This window comes from Dreissena polymorpha, chromosome 14, assembly GCF_020536995.1.
Source record: "Dreissena polymorpha isolate Duluth1 chromosome 14, UMN_Dpol_1.0, whole genome shotgun sequence".
In the NCBI taxonomy this organism is placed as follows: Eukaryota; Metazoa; Mollusca; class Bivalvia; order Myida; family Dreissenidae; genus Dreissena; species Dreissena polymorpha.
Window position 1 is genome coordinate 38,892,955 of NC_068368.1, and position 23,616 is coordinate 38,916,570.

Below are 23,616 nucleotides of genomic sequence, written 5' to 3' on the forward strand. Positions count from 1 at the left end.
CTTCTATTTCAAGCAGCTTTTGTGCTATCTGTGAATTGCATCGGTGACATTTTGGGATATTTAACGTCTATCATTATTATCGTTATCTGTAACTTGCATCGAAGACATTCGAGAATATTCAAAGGAATTGTTTTGGGTTTTCGAAGACCAAGAAAAAGCCTCGGTTCTCTGTTACGCATTTTACATGTGAGTGTCTGGGTTTGAATGGTTAAGAATGCGATATCAGATGCTGCTGTTGCTGTTGCTGTCGATGGTAGTTAATGCTGAAATTGTCAGTAAGTATACGTATACAGTACTGTCATTATTTTTGTCCTAATGAAGTTTGCCAACATGATATGAAACGTGTGAATTGTGTTTAATATAGTTATCGTTTAAATTACTTCCTGTATGTTTATTCACGTTTAATTCGAGCAAGTGAGTAAAATGATGCAATCAAAGTTTAGGTGTGATATTCTTTCTCTATATATTTTATTCGAGTCGAGAACGAAACTCATATATTCGTCGTCACGGTAGTGATATAATCATGCGTAAAACGACGAATAGTGACAGGTTTATATTCGCGAGTCATACTATGACTTATTATACGTGCTAAAAGTCAGTATTTTCATAAATGCGATTTATTACTGTATACGGTTGTTTCATTTAAAGTATTTAGTTGTTCCATAAGCTTTTTTTAAATCCTACTATACATGCAATTCTTGGTGTGGTTCCACTTTATAAATGTATTTCCGATGCCCTAGCTTTAATAGTTCAACTCAAAGTTTTGTTCCACAAGGTTCCAAGGGAAAGGATTTTGTAATTGCCCTCATGCAACAAATTTCGTCCGGGTCGGCGACGCTTCAAATTTCCAGTGACGTCACAACGACGGTTACAATCGAAGCGCCATTTATCGGATACCAGCGAACGCTGAGCATTGGACCCGGCTTGATAGAAACCCGGATGGAGTCTACACTTAGGGAAACCAGCTCCAAGATTTCCTTCAAAGGTTCAACTTTCAATTTTTCACATTTGTTGAAAACAAAAACATATAACTGCGATGTATGTCACCACCACATTAAATATCGCTCTAAATACATGTTTAACATTGGTATAACTACCACATAAACTTATTTCATTAACGATAAACGAATAACTTTCGGGTTTTTAAAACTATTAACTGGAGTTTTATCGATCGCTACCTAGGTGTGTTGGTTAAAATTATCCGCTTAACCGATCCAACATAATTCTTATAAATCTATGCAAACATGTAAATGTCCCGCTACTGCATGGGTGCTATATGTAAAAAATGAACTTCGGACATACATTCCCGAGATGGCCGAATTCAGCGCCTGAATAGGTGCTGAATGTGAAATTATACATGATGGAGCTAATATTTCATATTACTTTTTGCGTGTTAACTAAACTAGGTGCGCAATAGCTAGTGTAATAAACTATACGCACATCGGAAAGAAAATTCGTGATATAAATTTTAACATGAAACAACCCGTCAATATAACTGTAATCGCTGTTGTTTTTAGATGAAATAACAAAGACATTTATTAGAATCAAATTATGAGATGTAAAAGCAAGATGTCATTCTAAGTGACATTCGAAGACTAATTATTTGTAACATGTCTGGGTATACATTTACAGTTTGCAATGCATTACATCAGTTTATAATGTACGCATTTTAATCTATTAAGTCAATACACCCACAAAAATGTCTTGCCTGTGTAACGCATAAATCAAAATGGGTGATTGTGTTAATCAACACAAGCGCCCCAAACCATAAACTGCAAACAACAAAAATGTCATACATAAATGTTAACTTTATTAAAATGATTCGAAAATACCTATTATACAAAATGATTGTTGTTCTTACAACGCGTTGTTATTTGATTCCATGGTTCTATTTCCGGTAATAGGCATCCGTGTCAAATCTGAGAAACCTATCTCGATCGTTGTTATTGACGACACCAGTCCAAGCGTCGGTGCGTTCCTTGCACTTCCGGTGGAGAGCCTTAGCCACGAGTACATGGTCGTCTCCCATCCGGGCCGGAAGAGCGAGCTGATAGTGTCGCCGGCGGCTGACAGAACTACGGTATCCATCTCGTTGAGGACGACAAGCAACGTGACGTTTAACGGACTGGTGTATAGCAGCGGCGAGGTAATACGAGAGGTCCTGGACAGCTTTCAAACGTGGCAAATACAGAGCGACAGCGATCTGACCGGGACGGTGATTAAGTCCGACGGCAAGGTGTTTGCGTCTTCCGGAAGTCAGTGTGCGCATATACCGGAAGTAGCCAAAGATTGCGACTTCATAGTGGAACAGTTGACGCCGGCTATTTCATGGCAGACGGACTACATAGTGCCTTTGGCGCGGTCATGTTTGAACACTGTACGTATTATTGCGCGTGATGATGGTGCCAACGTGAAAGTCACGCATGCCGGACGCAGTTGGTCCACTACGCTGACCGCTGGTGGGTTTGACGACCGAAGCTTTCCACATGACCCCGCATCGGATCCTGTGGTTATCGTGCAGTCGAGCAGACCGGTCATGGTGACCAATATCATATCATCAGATCCAAACGCAGCACCGGAAGTCTGCGGACCGGCCATGACCGTAATACCAGCCGTGACCCAGTTTATTGATTCCTACAACTTTCGGATACCATCAGTGCGCAGGAGCGATTTGAAACTTATACTGCCGGCGGCGAAAATGAACGGCGTTCTTATTAACGGACAACCGTTACACGTTATGTCATCAGTTCATGTGTTCACTGGAACGTTTTTTGATTATTACGTCATCGACGCCGGTACATCAGGTCTAGGGAATGATTTAAACATCACGCATCGCGAGAATATCGATTTTGGTGCTGTTTTCTATGGTATGATGGGAAGTGACTCGTTCGCACTACCGCTTGGAATGTCTTTGGATCTAACGAATGGTAAGTGCAGAGCCGGGGAAAGACGACATAAGAAGTTCCTTTTTTAAACCTCACAATAACAGAAAGCTTGCCCGAATGTTGTTGCAAATCCAAGAAGGCGTTCTTCAGCCCATCCATTTACCAGTTTCCCATTGTTGTTGCTTGCATATTTAACGATAATTGTAACTTACCGTCTTATGAATGTAACGAACTCAAAATGGTATTCAAATACAAAAAATACGCTTAAATGACGACGTCATTTTCACAGCTAATGACGTCATTCGCTTGGTGGGTGGCAGTTCTGCAGCGAATGGCCGGGTGGAGGTGTATCACCATGGTAACTGGGGCACCGTCTGCGACGCAGCGTTCGACAGAAAGGACGCCGCCGTCGTGTGTCGGCTGCTCGGCTTCTACTTCGGAGCTGCGTAGGTGGAATATATTTATAAGCCTCGCTGTGTGAAAAGGGTATTTTAAAAAATGCGCAAAGAGTTCTTCCAGATTAGCCTTTGCAGTCCAGAGGCTAATCAGGCACGACACTTTTCCGCTTGTATGCTGTTTTCCGTGTGAAGAAAGTCTCGTCAAAAAAAATCCATTTTAGGCGGAAAGTCCCTGATTAGCCACTGCGGTGTGGACAGGCTAATCTGGGAAGACACGTTACGCACATGAATTAAAACTTATTTTCACAGAGCGAGGTTCATATGATTTTTTGATTGATTGCAAAAAATAAATCAAACGATTGTTACGTCAACACTTATTTATCCAATAACCGATTAGGTTTTCAGATTCGCAAAAAAAGCATTATTTGTATTTCAAAAGCATGCCAACCTCCGCGCAGAGGTTTGACTGGAGCCAGCATGGCTGAATTGATTGTGAGAGCAAGGAACGACAACTCTGCGTGGAGATTGGCCACGTGCATGCTTATTTTCACTACGTCAGAGCTTCTTTAAAATATATCAGCATAATGGTTGAACTATGCACTAAGAACCTTTTGCGAAAAAACTTATTTTAAATAAATGTTACTCGTTATAACTCAAAATATTAAGCTTAGAAATAACACACACGAGTTCATCGATATAAACCAGTCATTTTGACCACGAATGAATGGGCCAAAAGATGTTAGGCTGATTGTGAGAGATGTGATGTGATCCAAAGATGTGATTATGCATGTATTGCGATGAATTTGTTATTGTTTTTCTTTTTGCTAACAAAATTACAGCTATAACATTTAAGATAATACCAAAAAAAAAACATCTTTTACATATACATGTAATTTCAAAATAATTGAAAATGCATCATGTACTCATCGAAATTTTTACATACGAGAGTTTTTATTTAAGTAAAGAAATGCTATTACTTATGATAAAGTTATTTAACTATAAACTTAACGCACCTCCGGCTAGTATTAAGTTTATTAACCCATTTATGCCTAGCATCTAGAAAAAATGCCGTCGCAAACAGCGTAGACCCTGATGAGACGCCGCATGATGCGGCATCTCATCAGGGTCTGCGCTGTTTGCTTAAAGGAATTTCTGTAAGAATTATTCTAAATATTAAAATAAATATACTAGACATCCCTCATTTTGGAAATAAATTGATCCAATTTAGAAGGATGGGAGAGTCCACTAGGCATAAATGGGTTAATATAAACAACACGGAAGAGTCGCCTAGTTTACCTTCTTGTGAAAATTATCATGTTTGTGAATGTTCATTTTTCTCAGGGATCCCGTCCCCAGTAGGTACGGCCCCGGGAAGGGGATGGTGATGGTTGACAACCTGGACTGTGACGGGGTAGAGGCTGACCTTCACCTTTGCAGGTCAGGGCCGTGGGAACAATCCACTTGCCCGCATTCAAGGGACATCGGGGTTAATTGCTGTACGTAAAAGTGATTTTGCTTTGTCAATTCAACTTTACTTAATACGCTATAAATTACAAAGAATATAAATTAACGTTTTGATTGGACCGGCTCATGTAAAGAACTGGAACACGTGTTTATCAGATACCTAAATGAAATATGATTAATGACGGCTTCGAAAAAGTCAGAGTGAAAAACAACCAATGGAAATCCAGATACAGTTATATGCATAATTGCCTTAGATCATGTGCGTGGAATTCAGCAATTTTTTAAATGAAAATAAATGGATTATACGTATCGCAGGGGCAGATCCAGGATTTCTGGTTAGGTGGTGATATTGAAAGATTTGCTGGGGGTCCAGGGGCCGCTAGGGCCCCTGGTGGATGCAGGGCAAAGCTCTGCTAGGGGGTCCAGGCGGGCGAAGCCCCCCGGAAGCTCAAAGATTATAGTGATTTTGAAGGATTTGACATCGACTTCTCGAGTATGTCACACCTTATGTACTTTCATCAAAGTACCGTCCTACAATGCCAAAAAGTGCATAGTTAATACGTTATACGGATGGATATAGCCGGAAGACATAAAAAAGAAGAAAAATGAGTTTAAATAGATTTATTCATTTAGATCTAGTAAAGTGTGAAACATCAAATGACTTGTCTTTACTTTGTCGATTTAAGGGGGGATGGGGCGTACGCCGTGTCCAGAACCGCACCCCCCCCCTTGTACCCGCCTGTGCGTATGATACGTTTGATAGTGATATTTGTGACAATATGGAGTGGTACGTTGCACGGATGGTCATAAGTCCGGACATTTTAAAATAAGGCTAAAATATATTCGAATAAGGACAAACGAATATACGAAAATCATTTTCAGTATTCGTTCCCATCCCTAATTTAAAGGATAAGTCTAAATGTTTGCGGTCATTAACATTAGATCCGCGTAAGGAAGTCAGACACAACTTCTTGTATTACGATTCGCAAATTTGAAAGATCGTCAAAATAATGAAGTATAAGAGAGCAACCGATATAATGTTAGACATTTATTTTCAATGCATGTTACTGGTGGAAAAAAATCAAACCGTATACAAAAAAATATAATTTGTATTCTTCCATTCAGTGACAAGATACGTACATTTTTTAAATGTTGTCCATCATTTTTTTTTCAAACTCAAACAATTTTATTTAAGTAAATACAGGCCACTGGTCCAAAAATACACAGTATGTAAAAATTATATACAATCACATAGTTGCCTTGTAACTATTTCTATCCTTAATTAATACATTTTTAGATAAATATATAAATACATACAAATTGATGTTGTTTCACATGTACATATACATATAAATACAAAGTTATGAATTGGTGTTGTTTAACAGATGGTATAAAAAACTTGCGACTTTATGGGTAATATTGGTCAACTTGTGATGACATATCTGTTTCAACAATCACTAGTGAAATAAAATTCGACCAATCAATAAATGTAAAAACGCATCCTCATATAGATCTGCCCCCGAAAAAATTATAAATTTTATTTCATTTGCGATACCTTATTAATAAACAATCTTAAAATTATTTACATTTGATTTTTAGCTACCGATCTGCGACTAGTTGGGACGACAGACCCGAGGGAGGGGCGCGTGGAGGTTTTTTACAATGACGAGTGGGGGACCGTCTGCGACGACTACTTTGACAGGCGGGAGGCAGAGGTCGTCTGCAGGGCGCTGGGCTTCGGCGTGACGTAAGCTTGAACGCGCCAGAATGCTTAACATGATATCTTAGGGACTTTTTAAACAAAATTGGTTTCACATAGGGATGCAAATGCTAGTGCTCATATGCTTAAACAGTGTGTGATAAAGGAAGTAATCAAAATAATATTTTTATACATGCCTTAGATTGCTATGATAATTTGAGGGACTGTTTAATCAAAATGCATCTCACAAGTGGATGCAAATGCTTGTGTTTATATGCTTTACAAAAAACGAGTTATATTGAGATGAACCGAAATTGTATTTTTTATTCATGTTATATTTGAAACGTTTTTTACCGCATTTTTTTATTTGAATTGAAAGAACTAGCTTGTGTTTGAATTTGACTTGAATAATTTTTGTGAAATTAAATATATATAATCATGATTACATAATATTATATCATAAAGACTTGAGTATAAAGGACACCAACTTCTACTCTATTCCCAATGGATTCTTCTACACACATTTCTGTTCTATTCCCAGATTTTTCAAACATTTCTGCCCTAATCCCAGTGGTTTCTGCTGCACACATTTTTACTTTATGCTAGTGGTTGTATACATTTCTTCTCTATGCCAAGTGGTTATATACATTTCTACTACATGTCCATTGGTTGTATACATGTCTACTCTATGCCCAGTGGTTATGTAGATTTCTACTCTTTGTCCAGTTGTTACACATATTAATACTCTATGGCGAGTGGTTATATACATTTCTACTCTATGCCAATTGGTGTCACAGCTTTCTGCTTTATGTCCAGTCGTTACTTCTTCACACATTTCTGCTCTATGTGCAGTGGTTACACACATTTCTGCTCTATGTCCAGTCGTTACTTCTTCACACGTTTCTGCTCTATGTCCAGTGGTTACACACATTTCTACGTTATGCCCAGTGGTAGCACATGTTTCTACCCTCAGTGGTAACACACATTTCTACTACACTATATGCCCAGTCGTTTCATACATTTCTACTCGATGCCTATAGGTTATATCTACACACATGTCTACTTTATGCTTAGTGGTTACTCACATATATACCCTTAGTGGTTACACACATTTCTGCTCTATGTCTAGTGGTGACACACATTTCTGCTCTATGTCCAGTGGTTACACACATTTCTGCTCTTTGTCCAGTGGTTACACACATTTCTACTATATGTCCAGTGGTTACACACATTTCTGCTTTATGTCCAGTGGTTACACACATTTCTGCTCTATGTCCAGTGGTACCACACATTTCTGCTCTCTGTCCAGTGGTTACACACATTTCTGCTCTTTGTCCAGTGGTGACACACATTTCTGCTCTATGTCCAGTGGTTACACACATTTCGGCTCTATGTCCAGTGGTTACACACATTTCTACTTTATACCCAGTGGTTACACACATTTCGGCTCTATGTCCAGTGGTTACACACATTTCTGCTCTATGTCCAGTGGTTACACACATTTCGGCTCTATGTCCAGTGGTTACACACATTTCTGCTCTATGTCAAGTGGTTACTCACATTTCTACTTTGTACCCAGTGGTTACACACATTACTACCCACATTGGTTGGTTACTGGTACACACATTTATACTTTATGCCCAGTGGTTAAACATAGTTCTGCTCTATGTCCAGTGGTTACTTCTACACGGGAGGGGGCGGGGCGGGCCGACAGTGGCTGGATGACCTTCAGTGCTCGGGCCGGGAAGCGGATATTGGTCAGTGCATGTCCAAGAACTGGGGCGTCACGGACTGTGGGCACGACGAGGATATCTGGTTAGCCTGTTGTAAGTAGACATTTTGGTAGCCTGTTGTAACTAGAAATCTTAAAAGCCTGTTGTTAGTAGACATCTGGCTAGCCTGTTGTAAGTAGACATCTGGGTTGTCTGTTGTAAGTAGACATCTGGGTAGTCTGTTGTAAGTAGACATCTGGATAGTCTGTTGTAAATAGACATCTGCAAAGACTGTTGTAAGCAGACATCTGCGTAGTCTGTTGTAAGAAGACATCGTGGTAGCCTGTTGTAAGTAGACATCTTGGTAACCTGTTGTAAGTAGACATCTTGGTAGCCTGCTGTATGTAGACATCTGGGTAGCCTGTTGTAAGTAGACATCTGGGTAGTCTGTTGTAAGTAGACATCTGGTCAGCCGGTTGTAAGTAGACATCTGGGTAGCCTGTTGTATGTAGACATCTGGGTAGCCTGTTGTTAGTAGACATTTGGGAAGCCTGTTGTATGTAGAAATCTGGGTAGTCTGTTGTAAATAGACGTCAGCGAAATCTGTTGTAAGCAGACATTTGCGTAGTCTGTTGTAAGTAGACATCTGGGTATTCTGTTGTTAGTAGACATCTGAGTAGTCTGTTGTAAGTAGACAACTGAGTAGCCTGTTGTAAGCAGACATCTGAGTAGCCTGTTGTAAGTAGACATCTGCGTAGTCTGTTGTAAGTAGACAACTGAGTAGTCTGTTGTAAGTAGACATCTGAGTAGTCTGTTGTAAGTAGACAACTGAGTAGTCTGTTGTAATGAGACAACTGAGTAGTCTGTTGTAAGTAGACATCTGAGTAGTCTGTTCTAAGTAGACATCTGAGTAGTCTGTTGTCAGTAGACATCTGAGTAGTCTGTTGTAAGTAGACATCTGAGTAGTCTGTTTTAAGTAGACAACTGAGTAGTCTGTTGTAAGAAGACAACTGAGTAGTCTGTTGTTAGTAGACATCTGAGTAGTCTGTTGTAAGTAGACATCTGAGTAGTCTGTTGTCAGTAGACATCTGAGTAGTCTGTTGTAAGTAGACATCTGAGTAGCCTGTTGTAAGTAGACATCTGAGTAGTCTGTTGTAAGTAGACAACTGAGTAGTCTGTTGTAAGAAGACAGCTGAGTAGTCTGTTGTAAGTAGACATCTGAGTAGTCTGTTGTAAGTAGACAACTGAGTAGTCTGTTGTAATGAGTCAACTGAGTAGTCTGTTGTAAGTAGACATCTGAGTAGTCTGTTGTAAGTAGACATCTGAGTAGTCTGTTGTCAGTAGACATCTGAGTAGTCTGTTGTAAGTAGACATCTGAGTAGCCTGTTGTAAGTAGACATCTGAGTAGTCTGTTGTAAGTAGACAACTGAGTAGTCTGTTGTAAGAAGACAGCTGAGTAGTCTGTTGTAAGTAGACATCTGAGTAGTCTGTTGTAAGTAGACAACTGAGTAGTCTGTTGTAATGAGTCAACTGAGTAGTCTGTTGTAAGTAGACATCTGAGTAGTCTGTTCTAAGTAGACATCTGAGTAGTCTGTTGTCAGTAGACATCTGAGTAGTCTGTTGTAAGTAGACAACTGAGTAGCCTGTTGTAAGTAGACATCTGAGTAGTCTGTTGTAAGTAGACATCTGAGTAGTCTGTTGTAAGTAGACAACTGAGTAGTCTGTTGTAAGAAGACAAATGAGTAGTCTGTTGTAAGTAGACATCTGAGTAGTCTGTTGTAAGTAGACATCTGAGTAGTCTGTTGTAAGTAGACATCTGAGTAGCCTGTTGTACGTAGACATCTGGGTAGTCTGTTGTAAGTAGACATCTGAGTGGCCTGTTGTAAGTAGACATCTGGGTAGTCTGCTGTTAGTAGAGAACTGAGTAGTCTGTTGTAAGTAGACATCTGAGTAGTCTGTTGTAAGTAGACATCTGAGTAGTCTGTTATAAGTAGACATCTGAGTAGTCTGTTGTAAGAAGACATATGAGTAGTCTGTTGTTAGTAGACAACTTAGTAGTCTGTTGTCAGTAGACATCTTAGTAGTCTGTTGTAGGTAGACATCTGAGTAGACTGTTGTAACTAGACATCTGAGTAGCCTGCTGTAAGTAAACATCTGGGTAGTCTGTTGTAAGTAGACATCTGAGTAGTCTGTTGTAAGTAGACAACTGGGTAGTCTGTTGTTAGTAGACATCTGAGTAGTCTGTTGTAAGTAGACATCTGAGTAGTCTGTTGTAAGTAGACATCTGGGTAGTCTGTTGTTAGTAGACATCTGAGTAGTCTGTTGTAAGTAGACATCTGAGTAGTCTGTTGTAAGTAGACATCTGGGTAGCCTGTTGTAAGTAGACATCTGGGTAGCCTGTTGTCAGTAGTCATCTGAGTAGCCTGTTGTAAGTAGACATCTGGGTAGCCTGTTGTAAGTAGACATCTGGGTAGTCTGTTGTAAGTAGACATCTGAGTAGCCTGTTGTAAGTAGAAGTCTGTTGTAAGTAGACATCTGGGTAGTCTGTTGTAAGTAGACATCTGAGTAGTCTGTTGTAAGTAGACATCTGAGAATCCTGTTGTAAGTAGACATCTGAGTAGTCTGTTGTAAGTAGACATCTGAGTAGTCTGTTGTAAGTAGACATCTGAGTAGCCTGTTGTAAGTAGACATCTAAGTAGCCTGTTGTAAGTAGACATCTGGGTAGTCTGTTGTAAGTAGACATCTGAGTGGCCTGTTGTAAGTAGACATCTGGGTAGTCTGCTGTTAGTAGAGAACTGAGTAGTCTGTTGTAAGTAGACATCTGAGTAGTCTGTTGTAATTAGACATCTGAGTAGTCTGTTATAAGTAGACATCTGAGTAGTCTGTTGTAAGAAGACATATGAGTAGTCTGTTGTTAGTAGACAACTTAGTAGTCTGTTGTCAGTAGACATCTTAGTAGTCTGTTGTAGGTAGACATCTGAGTAGTCTGTTGTAAGTAGACATCTGAGTAGCCGGCTGTAAGTAAACATCTGGGTAGTCTGTTGTAAGTAGACATCTGAGTAGTCTGTTGTAAGTAGACAACTGGGTAGTCTGTTGTTAGTAGACATCTGAGTAGTCTGTTGTAAGTAGACATCTGAGTAGTCTGTTGTAAGTAGACATCTGGGTAGTCTGTTGTTAGTAGACATCTGAGTAGTCTGTTGTAAGTAGACATCTGAGTAGTCTGTTGTAAGTAGACATCTGGGTAGCCTGTTGTAAGTAGACATCTGGGTAGCCTGTTGTCAGTAGTCATCTGAGTAGCCTGTTGTAAGTAGACATCTGGGTAGCCTGTTGTAAGTAGACATCTGGGTAGTCTGTTGTAAGTAGACATCTGAGTAGCCTGTTGTAAGTAGAAGTCTGTTGTAAGTAGACATCTGGGTAGTCTGTTGTAAGTAGACATCTGAGTAGTCTGTTGTAAGTAGACATCTGAGAATCCTGTTGTAAGTAGACATCTGAGTAGTCTGTTGTAAGTAGACATCTGAGTAGTCTGTTGTAAGTAGACATCTGAGTAGTCTGTTGTAAGTAGACAACTGAGTAGTCTGTTGTAAGTAGACATCTGAGTAGTCTGTTGTAAGTAGACATCTGAGTAGTCTGTTGTAAGTAGACATCTGAGTAGTCTGTTGTAAGTAGACATCTGAGTAGTCTGTTGTAAGTAGACATCTGAGTGGCCTGTTGTAAGTAGACATCTGGGTAGTCTGTTGTAAGTAGACATCTGAGTAGTCTGTTGTAAGTAGACATCTGAGTAGTCTGTTGTAAGTAGACATCTGAGTAGTCTGTTGTAAGTAGACATCTGAGTAGCCTGCTGTAAATAAACATCTGGGTAGCCTAATGTAATACCTTCTGCTCGCTTTTGTTGGATAACCAGATTTTTTAACGAAATCGACGAATACTGCAGGGTTAATACGTATTCTTCTAATATGTGGGTGTTAAAAAATGCTAATCAAGATTCAGTTGAAGGTTTGCATTAGAGTGAAATGTTTGTTATCGCTTTTTCTGTTTTAGAACTTAATGTTTTTCGAAACCACCATATATTGTGGGGTAAACGCGTATTTTCCTTATATAGTTTTGTTTCACTAATTAAGCTTCAGGATAAATTTAAAATAAGAGTTAAATGTATTGAGAATACTATGTTATCGTCTATTAAAGAGAGTTTGACCTGGAGAGATTTATATCTCCGGAAGTTTGAATTTCGGGCAATAAGGTCGGACACTAAATTATATGACTTTCGCGTGAGGTTTATCGAGTTTGTGCGTTCATAACTTTTTAGCACGAGATAAGATTAAGTCTCCTTTATTGAACATTACCTTTGGTCAATTATAAACACAACAACCCCCATTAGTAATGCCTTTGTTTTTCATTATATCATAATATCATGCAGCCTTATGCGCGGAAGGATTATAACTCCGACAAAACAACAGTTTTTCATCCACAATTACTTCATACACGTTTCTCGCCGCCATATTATTCTATATTATTATGATGGGTTTCACAAACAGACCGCCACCGGAAGGTTTCCCACCTAGGATAGGTGCCCCCCGGAGAAGTGCCCCCTCAAAGATTTTTTACTGGGCGGAGAACTGCCCCCTCACTGTTTTTTATTGGGCGGAGAACTGCCCTCCTGCTGAAAAAAAGGAGGCGGAGAAGTGCCCCCTTGTCAGAATTGATGACCCGGAGAAGTGCCCCCTAAATAAAGAAATTTCGCGGCGAGTAAAGTCGATATATAGAGTGAGTATGACCATGACAAAAACGCCAGTAAATTTCTTGCTATTATGGCTGGAAAGTGAGCGAAATTTACAAAATAATATACAAGTAATAAAAGGTATACAACGGTAAAAAATACCTGCCTCGGCATGGACGTCGGTATATTGATAATCACGTGATTTTCACCTAAGAAAGAAATCCCTTTTTGCTAATAAAAAGTTTTCGCGGTTGAAGTATTTGATATTTCCCCGTAATTAAAATAAACAATTAGTATGCAATTTATAACATCCTTATGCAAGCTGAACACAATAATTTATTTGTTTGTTTTCACCAATTACGGATTTCGACGGTTCAATATAATAAACCCGTATGCGGCTTTCTTCAAAGGTAACAAGTGCTCAACAATTAAAGTCGACCCGGTTTACCAATTAAAAGATCGCGCTGCTTATCTATAAAGGTTACACGTTCTCAGCCAGCCTAATTAACTTCAAATTAAAGCAAACTGAAAACGATTTTGTTTTTAATAATGCATGACACGCTTTTCTCAAAATGCAAACTGTTTCCGTCAAATGTATAAAATACGACATGGACTGTCAAATATCACTAGATACTATATATAATCATCTATTTTGCCTATTGAATTAAAGTTATTATTAGTAAATTTACGTATTGTTTCGCTATTTTATTTTTGATCAATACTATATTTTTGTGTGCATTAATTCTGATGTATTTTTTCTTGCATAAGTACTAAATGCACTACATGCACTTAGTTGCACGTCTATATTCAGTTACGACACATTGTCTGTTTTAACACACACGCTTTTCCTGCGTGGACTCGACTATGTTTCGCGCTCTTATTAAAACACGACTTTTACATGGCATTCGTGTATAGTGTTTGGTGCAGATGCGTACACAGGGACTTAAATAATATTATCACGTGGATGTAGAAAATTTGTGTTATTCAGTTCAATTAATGGAAATATACTTGTACTGAAATTAAATTGTTACCGGATAAAATGGGTACGGGTATAACGTAAAATTACCCGTATGTATTGTTTTCACTACGTACTCGCCTTAAGTAATTGATTGCTCACCATTTGCATTGAACTTTTCATTACAAACCATCGTTGTTTGAGAAACTGTTTGCGGGAAAAAAGTGTGATGATGAGGCCCGACTTTCATGGTAATTGAAGTTGACACAGGGGGCAGTTCTCCGCCTCTTGAATTATTGTGAGGGGCAGATCTTCGCCTACTTAATTCTTACAGGGGGCAGTTCTCCGCCCATACAGATTTGATTGGAGGGCACATCTCCGCCCCCTTTAAAATAAGGGGGCAGTTCTCCGGGGGGCACTTCTCCGAGGGGGCGCCTCTCCGGATACCGTGGGAAACACAAGAATGGCTCATTCTGCACCATATTGTTCTGTATTTTTAAGATCGGTTCCCGATGCTATTAAAAACATACCAACAAAAAAAGAAATTTAAAAAACCAACAGTTTTTTTAATCCTTACTTACTACGTACACGTTTCTAAGTAACATATTTCACATGTCATCTGATTTGACGATTGCCCACTGTTGCGATACACAACAGACCCGCAGACGAAGGTCAGACTTGCGGGAGGTCGGTCTTCTGCCGAGGGAAGGCTCGAGGTGTACGCGAAGAGCGGCTGGCATAGCGTGTGTGATCACATGTTTGACGTCAATGATGCAAGCGTCGTCTGCACGATGCTCGGGTACTCCGGAATGCAGACCGGCAGGTAAAGACTGGCTCATGAAGTGAATGGTTGGTAAATCAGTGGGTAAAATAGTCAATAAAGTGGGAATTTACTATGTTGTTAATTTAAAAATCGTTCACGAAGCAATAGGTAATTAAATAAATGCTTAAATGGTCAATAAAGTGATTTGTTATTAGATGGGGAGAATAATGATTCGTAAACCAAATGGTTATATAATCCATTTATGCCTAGCGTCTAGAAAACAGGCCTTTTCAAACAGCGTAGACCCAGATGAGACGACGCATGATGCGGCGTCTCATCAGGGTCTGCGCTGTTTGCTTAAAGAAATTTCTGTAAGAAATATTCTAAATATAGAAATAAATATACTTGACATCCCTACTTTTGAAAATAAATTGATCCAATTAATTAGGATGGGATAGTTAACTAGGCATAATGGGTTAAAAAGCTAAAGGGACGTGTTTTAGATATTTGTATTGAAATGAACATTCTTTGCTGTATCAGTAACGAGTTTCCGCAATAGTGTATTTTGCGTTTGGTTCTTACCCTGTCTTTTAGTACCGCGCAGATAAGCGTTTACACACATGCGCAGTTCGGTCAAGGTCAAGGCCAGGTTGCTATCGATGAGCTGAACTGCACCGGACACGAGGCTGACATCGCGGACTGCCCGTCTCGTCCCTGGTTGGTCACTTCCTGCTCGCACCTGCATGACGTTGGTGTTGGGTGCGGTATGCACATTGTTTTGACTTGTGTGCATAAGCCAATACTTTTTTTCTAAAACCCGTCCTTGGTGGAATTTATCCTGCCTTCGAGAGCTAATAAATTGTTTAGTTGTAATTTACGGTGGTCACTTCACATACATCCTGGGCAACCTTAGTAGAGCTAACCATATAAGAGCTTGTTTTTACTTTTAACTTACGCGAATAACTGATAAAAGTACTTTTTAATTCATTTGTCGGCGATAAAAGCCTTATAGTTTTTTCAAGACTTATATCAACAAAATCCCTTGTGACCGACTCTTTCAGCGAGTTCGATACGCATGGTGAACGGAACGAGCACCACTAACGGTCGCCTGGAGGTGTACTTCCGAGGACAATGGGGCACGGTGTGCGATCGAAACTTCGGTGCATCAGACGCACAGGTCGTCTGCAACCAGCTGAATTTCCCATACTTTTCTGGGTATTAATAGATCACATGTGTGTGCGTGTGTTTCGTCGCTTATGTGGGCCGCGTTGTTTGGAAAACTGGCTTAATGCATATGCGTAAAGTGGCGTCCCAGATAAGCATGTTCAGTTCTCACAAATTAATCAGTGATGACACATTCCGCCTTCAGTGGATTTTCGTTAAGAAAACACACCGTTCCATGAGAGGGCCAATTTTCGTCCCAGATAAGCTTATGTGGATTTCACTGGCTAATCTGCGAAAAATCGGAAAAAGACCACTCTATATATCAATAAGCGAAATGCCTTAAATGACGTAGACTCATATTACAAATACTGAATAATCATTGTTTGAAATTGATTAAATTATAAAGCGTTTCAAATGCTAAACGAATAAATGATTTGGAATAAGTATGTTGTTTTATTAATGAGTTGATTGAAAACGTGAGTCAAATTTATAAAATGTTTTTCCATGGCTAATAGTGGTGGTTTACGCGACAGTTGTTTATACAACAGGACGATTGTTGGAGTCCCAATTGAGGCACACTTTTTTATTTTTATTTCGTTATAACATTACTTTATTGTCACTATAATAAATAATAAATATGTTGCCTCGGCATTATTGATGCAGATCATTTACCAGAATCACAATGAATATCTCATAGATACAACTCCGTTAAAACCGGAAGTTACTACGGAAGCGGAAACAGGCCTGTGGTTATTGACAATGTCGGTTGCAATGGCGACGAGATCGACATCGCGTTGTGCGCATCAAACCCTTGGCTCAGCAGCACTTGCAGCGACAACAGCATAGTTGGGGTTGATTGTGGTATGCTTGTACAACACATGTGCAATGTTTGAACTCATTTCCGGTCGTCATAGCGTTTATCTGTTAATCCGTTGTATTTGCCTGTAAAATCGACCACATCGACGTTATTCTGGTATGCATTTTGTAGCTTTTATAAAACGTTTATCCGTAGAAAACAAATCAAACGGATAGCCAATATGAAACTCGTGGATTTTGGGGTTTTAAAAGCATTCGCATAAATTTACTGTCATTGTCCTTCAGAAATAGATTAATCTGCAAACACTTATTTAAAAGTTCAGTAGTCATAGAGTAAAACTGGGTGATGTAGGAATAATACCATGACTAGTTTCGGCCTCAATCCCCATCCACAAATGCAGCCTAGCCAAGCGCAATGTCAATCAAACCTCGTCGATCGTCCATTTTGTTCTGCAGGAACGAGCGTGCGACTTGTTGGTGGTTCGTCGCCTACGGAAGGTAGGGTGGAGGTCTACTATAACGGAAGATGGGGCACAGTCTGCTCGGACAACTTCGACCAGCGAGATGCTGACGTCATCTGCGATCAACTAGGCTATAGATTTGGGACTCCTAGGTACTAATGTACATTAAGCATGAAGGCCGTGCTCATCATTTTACACAATGAATCCGCTTTCCAAAAATCTGGAGTATTTTACTCCTGTACATTTTCTTCTTACTCGGATCACAAAGAGGCAACCATTATCGCCCGCAGTTAGAACATTGTTGCGATTGAAACATTGCACCAGCTGGAAGAAACGATGGTAAATTAGTGCCTTGCCTCAAGTTACGCTCTCTCCCCGTGGTATCGCAATAATACGAGGCAGTGATTATCTGCCTCAGTTTTGACAGGCGTTAACAGTGACAGTCATTTATTTCGCTTAACAAGCTGCTTGAAACGTACTTCTCGGAGCAGTTTGTGTTAATGAATTTCATACGTTAAACGGCACGCTAACACACGTGAGTATAATCGAGGACCATCCTGGTAAAACTAGGCTCTTTACTGCGTATGACTGCCTCTCCCTAAATCAGATTGTGCCATTCACACAGGTCGATTGATTATGGACGATATATCCCGCTTTTCTAATAGTATTTTATCAATAAAGGCCATTCTAAACATACATCCATTGCACAGGAAAAGTACCGCCTTGTGAAAGATTGCGCCGACAATTGAACTCATTGAATGCCTACATTCCCTAGGGTTTAACATAAGCCCCTACCCCAACACGTGCAATCCTTCTAGATCTGAAAGGATTTGTTTGAAACTTGTTCTCAGATTTATTAAATCGCATGATGCGGCGTCTCATCAGGGTCTGCGCTGTTTGCTTAAAGGAATTTCTGTAAAAACTATTCTAAATATAGAAATAAATGTACTAGACATCCCTAATTTTGGCAATAAATTGATCCAATTTCGAAGGATGGGAGAGTCCACTAGGCATACATTGGTGAAATTCGTAGACCCAACGTATTTTTCTATAGGAAGGTGTATGTAAACGGCCACTACGGGCAGGGAAGCGGACCAATCACCGTAGACGAGTTGCAGTGTGACTCAACAGAAAGCGACATTCAGTTCTGTGTTTCCGATCCGTGGCTGTCACATGACTGCACACACGCGCAGGACGCCGGCGTTGATTGCGGTATGTTTGTTGAACGACTCTTCCGTAAATATGTAAATTCCTCTTTCACAGTTGAGTTTTTATATCAAAATATGTGTAATCGAGTCAATGAAATAAGGTGTGCCGTATTTTCATACCAGCAAAATAACACACCTGACTAAGAAAATTAATGATATGATTTCATCTTTCAAAAACCGTCAGTAAAAATTGCAACACAAAAATAATGAAGCCTAAATAACGCTGTCCACGATGAGTTGGCAAATACGTGTGTTACTTACATAGCATGTAAAATTCTCCCAAATTTGGTGGTGTTGAAGCTTGTTATCACCTTTAACCTATTTATGCCTAGTGGACTCTCCCATTCTTCTAAATTGGATCAATTTATTTAAAAAAAATAGGGATGTCTAGTATATTTATTTCTATATTTAGAATATTTCTTACAGAAATTCCTTTAAGCAAACAGCGCATAATCCTGATGATGGGTCTTCGCTGTTTGCCAAGGCCTTTTTCTAGACGCTAGACATAAATGGGTTAAGTACGCATCTATGGGTAATGAATTCTTTACATGATTTACAAGACACTAACCAGTTTATTGCAAACCGTTGCCTGGAAACTATAATTTCCGTTAGGCGAGTAGACTCGATTGCATAAACTATTTGTTCAATTATCTATTGTTATGGAAATGACTAATGCCAGATCTCCTTGTTCTTAGAAAGATATAGTTCAATTGATATTACTGTGTACCGACTCAATCAGTATCAATGGCACCTAAAGCGGACGTGAAGTGATTATTGCAAGTCTCCCAAAGTAATTCGTGTACAAAGTTTTCAGGACTGCTACTCATGGGGACATGGCTACACATGTATGTACAGTTGAAGCTCATTTTCAGTACGGACAACAGCGTCAGTGAAGCAGTTTCAAATGAATTCGATGTCCAATTTGCCATGATAAAGCAAATAAAAACAATTCTTTACCATGCAAATGAATCCCGATTACGCATTGCTTTTTTCCCATGTACAGGAATCACGCATAGTTAGTCTATTTGCAACGCAAATAGGCTTTTGTAATACCGCCTTTCAAAATCACAGGGGAAACGGCTGTCCTTTTCCAAGCCTTCCCTGATTTTTGGCAGACAAAATAGATATTTAATATAGTTTTTCGTAATTCTTACAATGTTTCATTTAGAAACTTTTGTCTAACATTTTCTGACAAAAACATTGCTTACACCATTTTAAAACATTTTTCTATCATTTTCTTCCAAGAACATTGCTTACACCATTTTTAGTGATTTTTTTCTAAGACCGTAGTAGGTGAAAAAACATTCTTAGAAACTAAAACAAATTTCGTTCGTAAAACAATTCTGTTATTGGCAAAAGCGATTTATTTTTAGAAAATTACCATCTACAAGGCAAACTTAAAAAGAACTAGGCTACGTTCCTTCAAAAAAGTGAGAAAATTATATTACTGCTTCTTGCGATGTATGGGGCTTTTATTGCTTGGCGATAGTCTTGTTCTTCATAACAAATCTTTTTGATAGCAATTTACATTTTTATTCAGACAACTAATTCTTCCACATTTACTTCAGCAGAAACTTACCTGTATCTTGCAAATAGACTTTCAACGCCATCGGCGCTATCGTTTTTTTTTCCGGTTTGTCAGGATTGCGCCTCAGGGACACTCTTGCTTCTGACAGCATCTGTACCTCCTCACGCTGGAACATCCGGTTGGATATGCGCCTCATGGAGCGAGTATTCCCTCACTCGAACGCGGGCGACATTGCCCTCGGTCAGACTCAGCACTGCAGTGGTCAACTTCAAGGTCACGAACTTGTTTTCACGAACGGTCTGAGCTCATGCGATACAACAGTTACGGTGAGAGAGTACCAATATTTGTATAAATGTGATGTGATTGGAATGAGATAAAAAGCTTTGACCTATCTCTGGGAAAATTATGCTTAATGAAGGTGCGTGATTAGTCGTCCAAGATTAGCATGTGCAGTACAAATTGGTTACTCAGGGATAACTCTTTACGCAAAGACTCAATTTTCATTAAGTAACCTCTTTTGAACGAAAAATTATATACAGGCGTAAAGTGTTGTCACTGATTAGAATGCGCGACTTCACATTATAACCTTCAATTACACTTTGCGCACGTGCATTACGCCATTGTATCCCGTTTCGCGGCTCACGTGTACGTTCGATGCAGTAGTATTTGGAAAGCGCTATCAATATGTGTACAAGTGCTACACTTTGGTATTTATAAGGGAAACCAATATTTTTACTTTTCCCATAGTGTGGTTTCGATAAGGGAATATAAACAATTTGAAGAAAAACGGTATCGTGGTAGCCGTAATTGAATAGATAAGACTTAATTAAAGGGGCCTTTTCACGTTTTGGTAAATTGAAAAAAATAAAAAAGTTGTTTCAGATTCGCAAATTTTCGTTTTAGTAATGATATTTGTGAGGAAATAGTAATACAGAGCATTTACCATGCGCTAAAATATCCATTATATGCATCTTTTGACGATTTGAACACCTGAAAGTTATAAAGCGTTGCAACGCGAATCGATTGATTAATTTGGAAAGTTCTGTTGTTGTTATATTTTGGAAAACTACGAGGATTGCTTATATAACTAAAAAATACATCCGCACATAGCATGAGCACGGATGGTCGAGTGGTCTAAGCGGGAAACGTTTTACTCCAGGGCTCCAGTGGTCAGTGGTTCGAGTCCAGTTGAGGGTTGCGTTTTTTCCATTTTGTAGTCGTATTTTTGTTTTTTTACTGGAGATTTTTAGGTCCAATGTTTTAAATTTATCAATTAAAAGCATTTAACGACAAGCTTCAAAACATGCCAAACTCTGTTAAAATGCCCCTTTAAGAGATATCAAGAGTTGTGAACTGCGATGCCGCGGTGTCTGGAATGTTGTATCAGTATTTGAATAACAGAGATGTCGTGGTTTTTGTATATATATATTTGTATAACTGCGTATTGAGCGAGTACTATCAGTATTTCTATACTTGCGATACCGTGGTATTGCGAATTTAATATTTGCATATTTGCGATGTCCTTGTATTTTGAATTCAATATCAGTATATTTGTTCAAATCATATACCGTGGTATTTAGAAAAAATAGTATATATAGACACCTGTACCGTTCTTATACAAATTCGCCGATACTTGTTAGACGACCCCGGAGTTCAACGTGTATACGAATCAGCTCCAGTATCTATATCACGACCCTCTACACCCGAGCATCATCAGGAACGTGAATTGGACGTTCACACTCAACTGCGAAATATTCAGGTCGGTGGCACCTACATCATGAAAGGATCAAACCTTTGTTGCACTGCTTTCTATACTTTTTTGTTATTTTTATAATTGATGGGAATATACATACTAATATGGGCCGTGCTCTGTGAAAAAGGGTGTAATGCATATTCGTAAAGTGTCGTCCCAGATTAATCAGGTACGACACTTCCCGATTTTATGATATTTTTCGCTCCAAGAAAGTCTCCTCTTAGCAAAAATCAAGTTAAGGCGGAAAGTGCCGTCACTGATTAACCTGTGCGGACCGCACAGGCTAATCTTGGACGGCACTTTACGCACATGCATTAAACCCCTTTTTTACAGAGCACGGCTCATATATATTTAATTAAGGTGTTTATGCTCCACAGTATGGTATTACACGAGTACATCAAGCGCCAATTATGGTGTTGCTGCTACTAATGACAATGATTATAATGATAACGCTTATAACAACTATTTTATTTGTATAGGGAGAAGAACTTTATAAGACATTGTCTTTCGTTCTGATCCTATTCAAAGATGTAATTGTATAAATGTTGCATGTAATTTTATGTAAATTAATATGTGTATTGGTTGAAATAAATATATTTAAACTATTGATATTGCTACTGCAAGGACTATTACTACATTTCTACCCCACCACACTCATCATAATAACCCGCACCAACTGGTAGTACTATTACCTGTATTAACCCATTTATGCCTAGCGTCTAGAAAAATGCCTTGCAAACAGCGTAGACCCAGATGAGACGCCGCATGATGCGGCGTCTCATCAGGGTCTGCGCTGTTTGCTTAAATGAATTTATGTAATAAATATTCTAAATATAGAAATAAATATACTAGACATCCCTAAGTTTGGAAATAAATTGATCCAATTTAGAAAGATGGGAGATTCCAATAGGCATAATTGGGTTTAACTATTGTTATTGCTACTGGAAGGACTCTTACTACATTACTATCCCATCACCATCATCATAATTACCAGCACCAACTGGTATTACTATAACCTGTATTGTAGCTATTACTATTCCATCACTATTGTTTTTATTAGAAATGGGTCCGTCAACTTCGGCATCAACCCGGGAAATAGCAACACTGGAAACTCGATAGATTCCACTGCTCATTTCACCATCGTACAGACATTTTATAGGTGAGAGAAACATATATGGTAACAGAGTGTTTCAGAATATAGAACCATTTGACGAGAACCGGTATCTGCACTACATGCAGTAATGGATCATTATTTACACACGTGTATAATAAATACAGAATAATACTGTTTGATATGTCAGAAGTTAAAAGAATGCAAAGGTGTTGCGAATACTTCAACATGTTTTCTTCTTTTTAATGTTCGGCTTAAAAAACGTTTTGTTTCCACTTGCCCGATCGTCCCCATTTTGTCCGTGCGAATCCTTTACGTTTTCGATTCCGACAACGAATCTTATTTATCTGTCTTGTATCTGTCAACGTTTCAGCGGGTTTGTGAACCAGCAGTTTGTGAATCCCCTTCCGGACAACCCGCTCCAGCTAGCGATCAACTCCGACGCGTACGTCCGTCTACGCTCTCCCGACGCCGACGGGAATACGAAGATGATCGTCCAGTCGTGCTTGGCAACGCCGACGAACAACAAAAACGACCCGCGAAGGCTGCCGTTGATTACAGACAGGTGGTATAAGGCGTTACATAGTTGTGTAGTTAATTGCAAATTCAGTGTTATTATTTGACGGTTTGTTACTCTACGTACTAAACAGATTGTCATATCTGGGCCCGCATTCGCCGACCGATTCTAAGACTTAAGTATATAGAGGATATTTGTTGCATTCGATGGAATATTGATTTTATTTCACGAGTGATCATATAAAAAAATATTTTCACGAGTGGCGCAGTCACGAGTAAAAATATGTATTTTTTATGAACACGAGTTTATTTTATGCTCTTTTCATCGTTTATTTACATTGTAAAAGAGTTAAAACTGTATAATTTCGCTGGATTTATGACGTCATTTCGTCGAAATATGACGTCATTTCACAGTAAAACAGTGAAAAATATCGATATTTTTCACTGTTATTTTTCACTATTTAAAACA

At 39.1% G+C, this 23,616-nt stretch overlaps 1 protein-coding gene across 1 annotated transcript in view; it reads left to right on the top strand.

Moving 5' to 3' along the window:
- LOC127857770 (uncharacterized) overlaps positions 1-23,616 on the top strand; it is a 26,990-nt gene continuing 3,374 nt past the window's right edge. Inside the window, exons 1-17 of the mRNA XM_052394428.1 lie at positions 1-275; positions 776-985; positions 1,905-2,927; positions 3,175-3,331; positions 4,625-4,779; positions 6,347-6,494; positions 8,121-8,272; positions 14,485-14,650; positions 15,185-15,354; positions 15,652-15,805; positions 16,452-16,615; positions 17,027-17,183; positions 18,086-18,243; positions 19,882-20,093; positions 21,408-21,526; positions 22,581-22,679; positions 23,005-23,196. Of these exons, the coding sequence (XP_052250388.1) occupies positions 215-275; positions 776-985; positions 1,905-2,927; positions 3,175-3,331; positions 4,625-4,779; positions 6,347-6,494; positions 8,121-8,272; positions 14,485-14,650; positions 15,185-15,354; positions 15,652-15,805; positions 16,452-16,615; positions 17,027-17,183; positions 18,086-18,243; positions 19,882-20,093; positions 21,408-21,526; positions 22,581-22,679; positions 23,005-23,196 (3,497 nt within the window). The 5' untranslated portion in view covers positions 1-214. The remainder of the gene's footprint in view (positions 276-775; positions 986-1,904; positions 2,928-3,174; positions 3,332-4,624; positions 4,780-6,346; positions 6,495-8,120; positions 8,273-14,484; positions 14,651-15,184; positions 15,355-15,651; positions 15,806-16,451; positions 16,616-17,026; positions 17,184-18,085; positions 18,244-19,881; positions 20,094-21,407; positions 21,527-22,580; positions 22,680-23,004; positions 23,197-23,616) is intronic.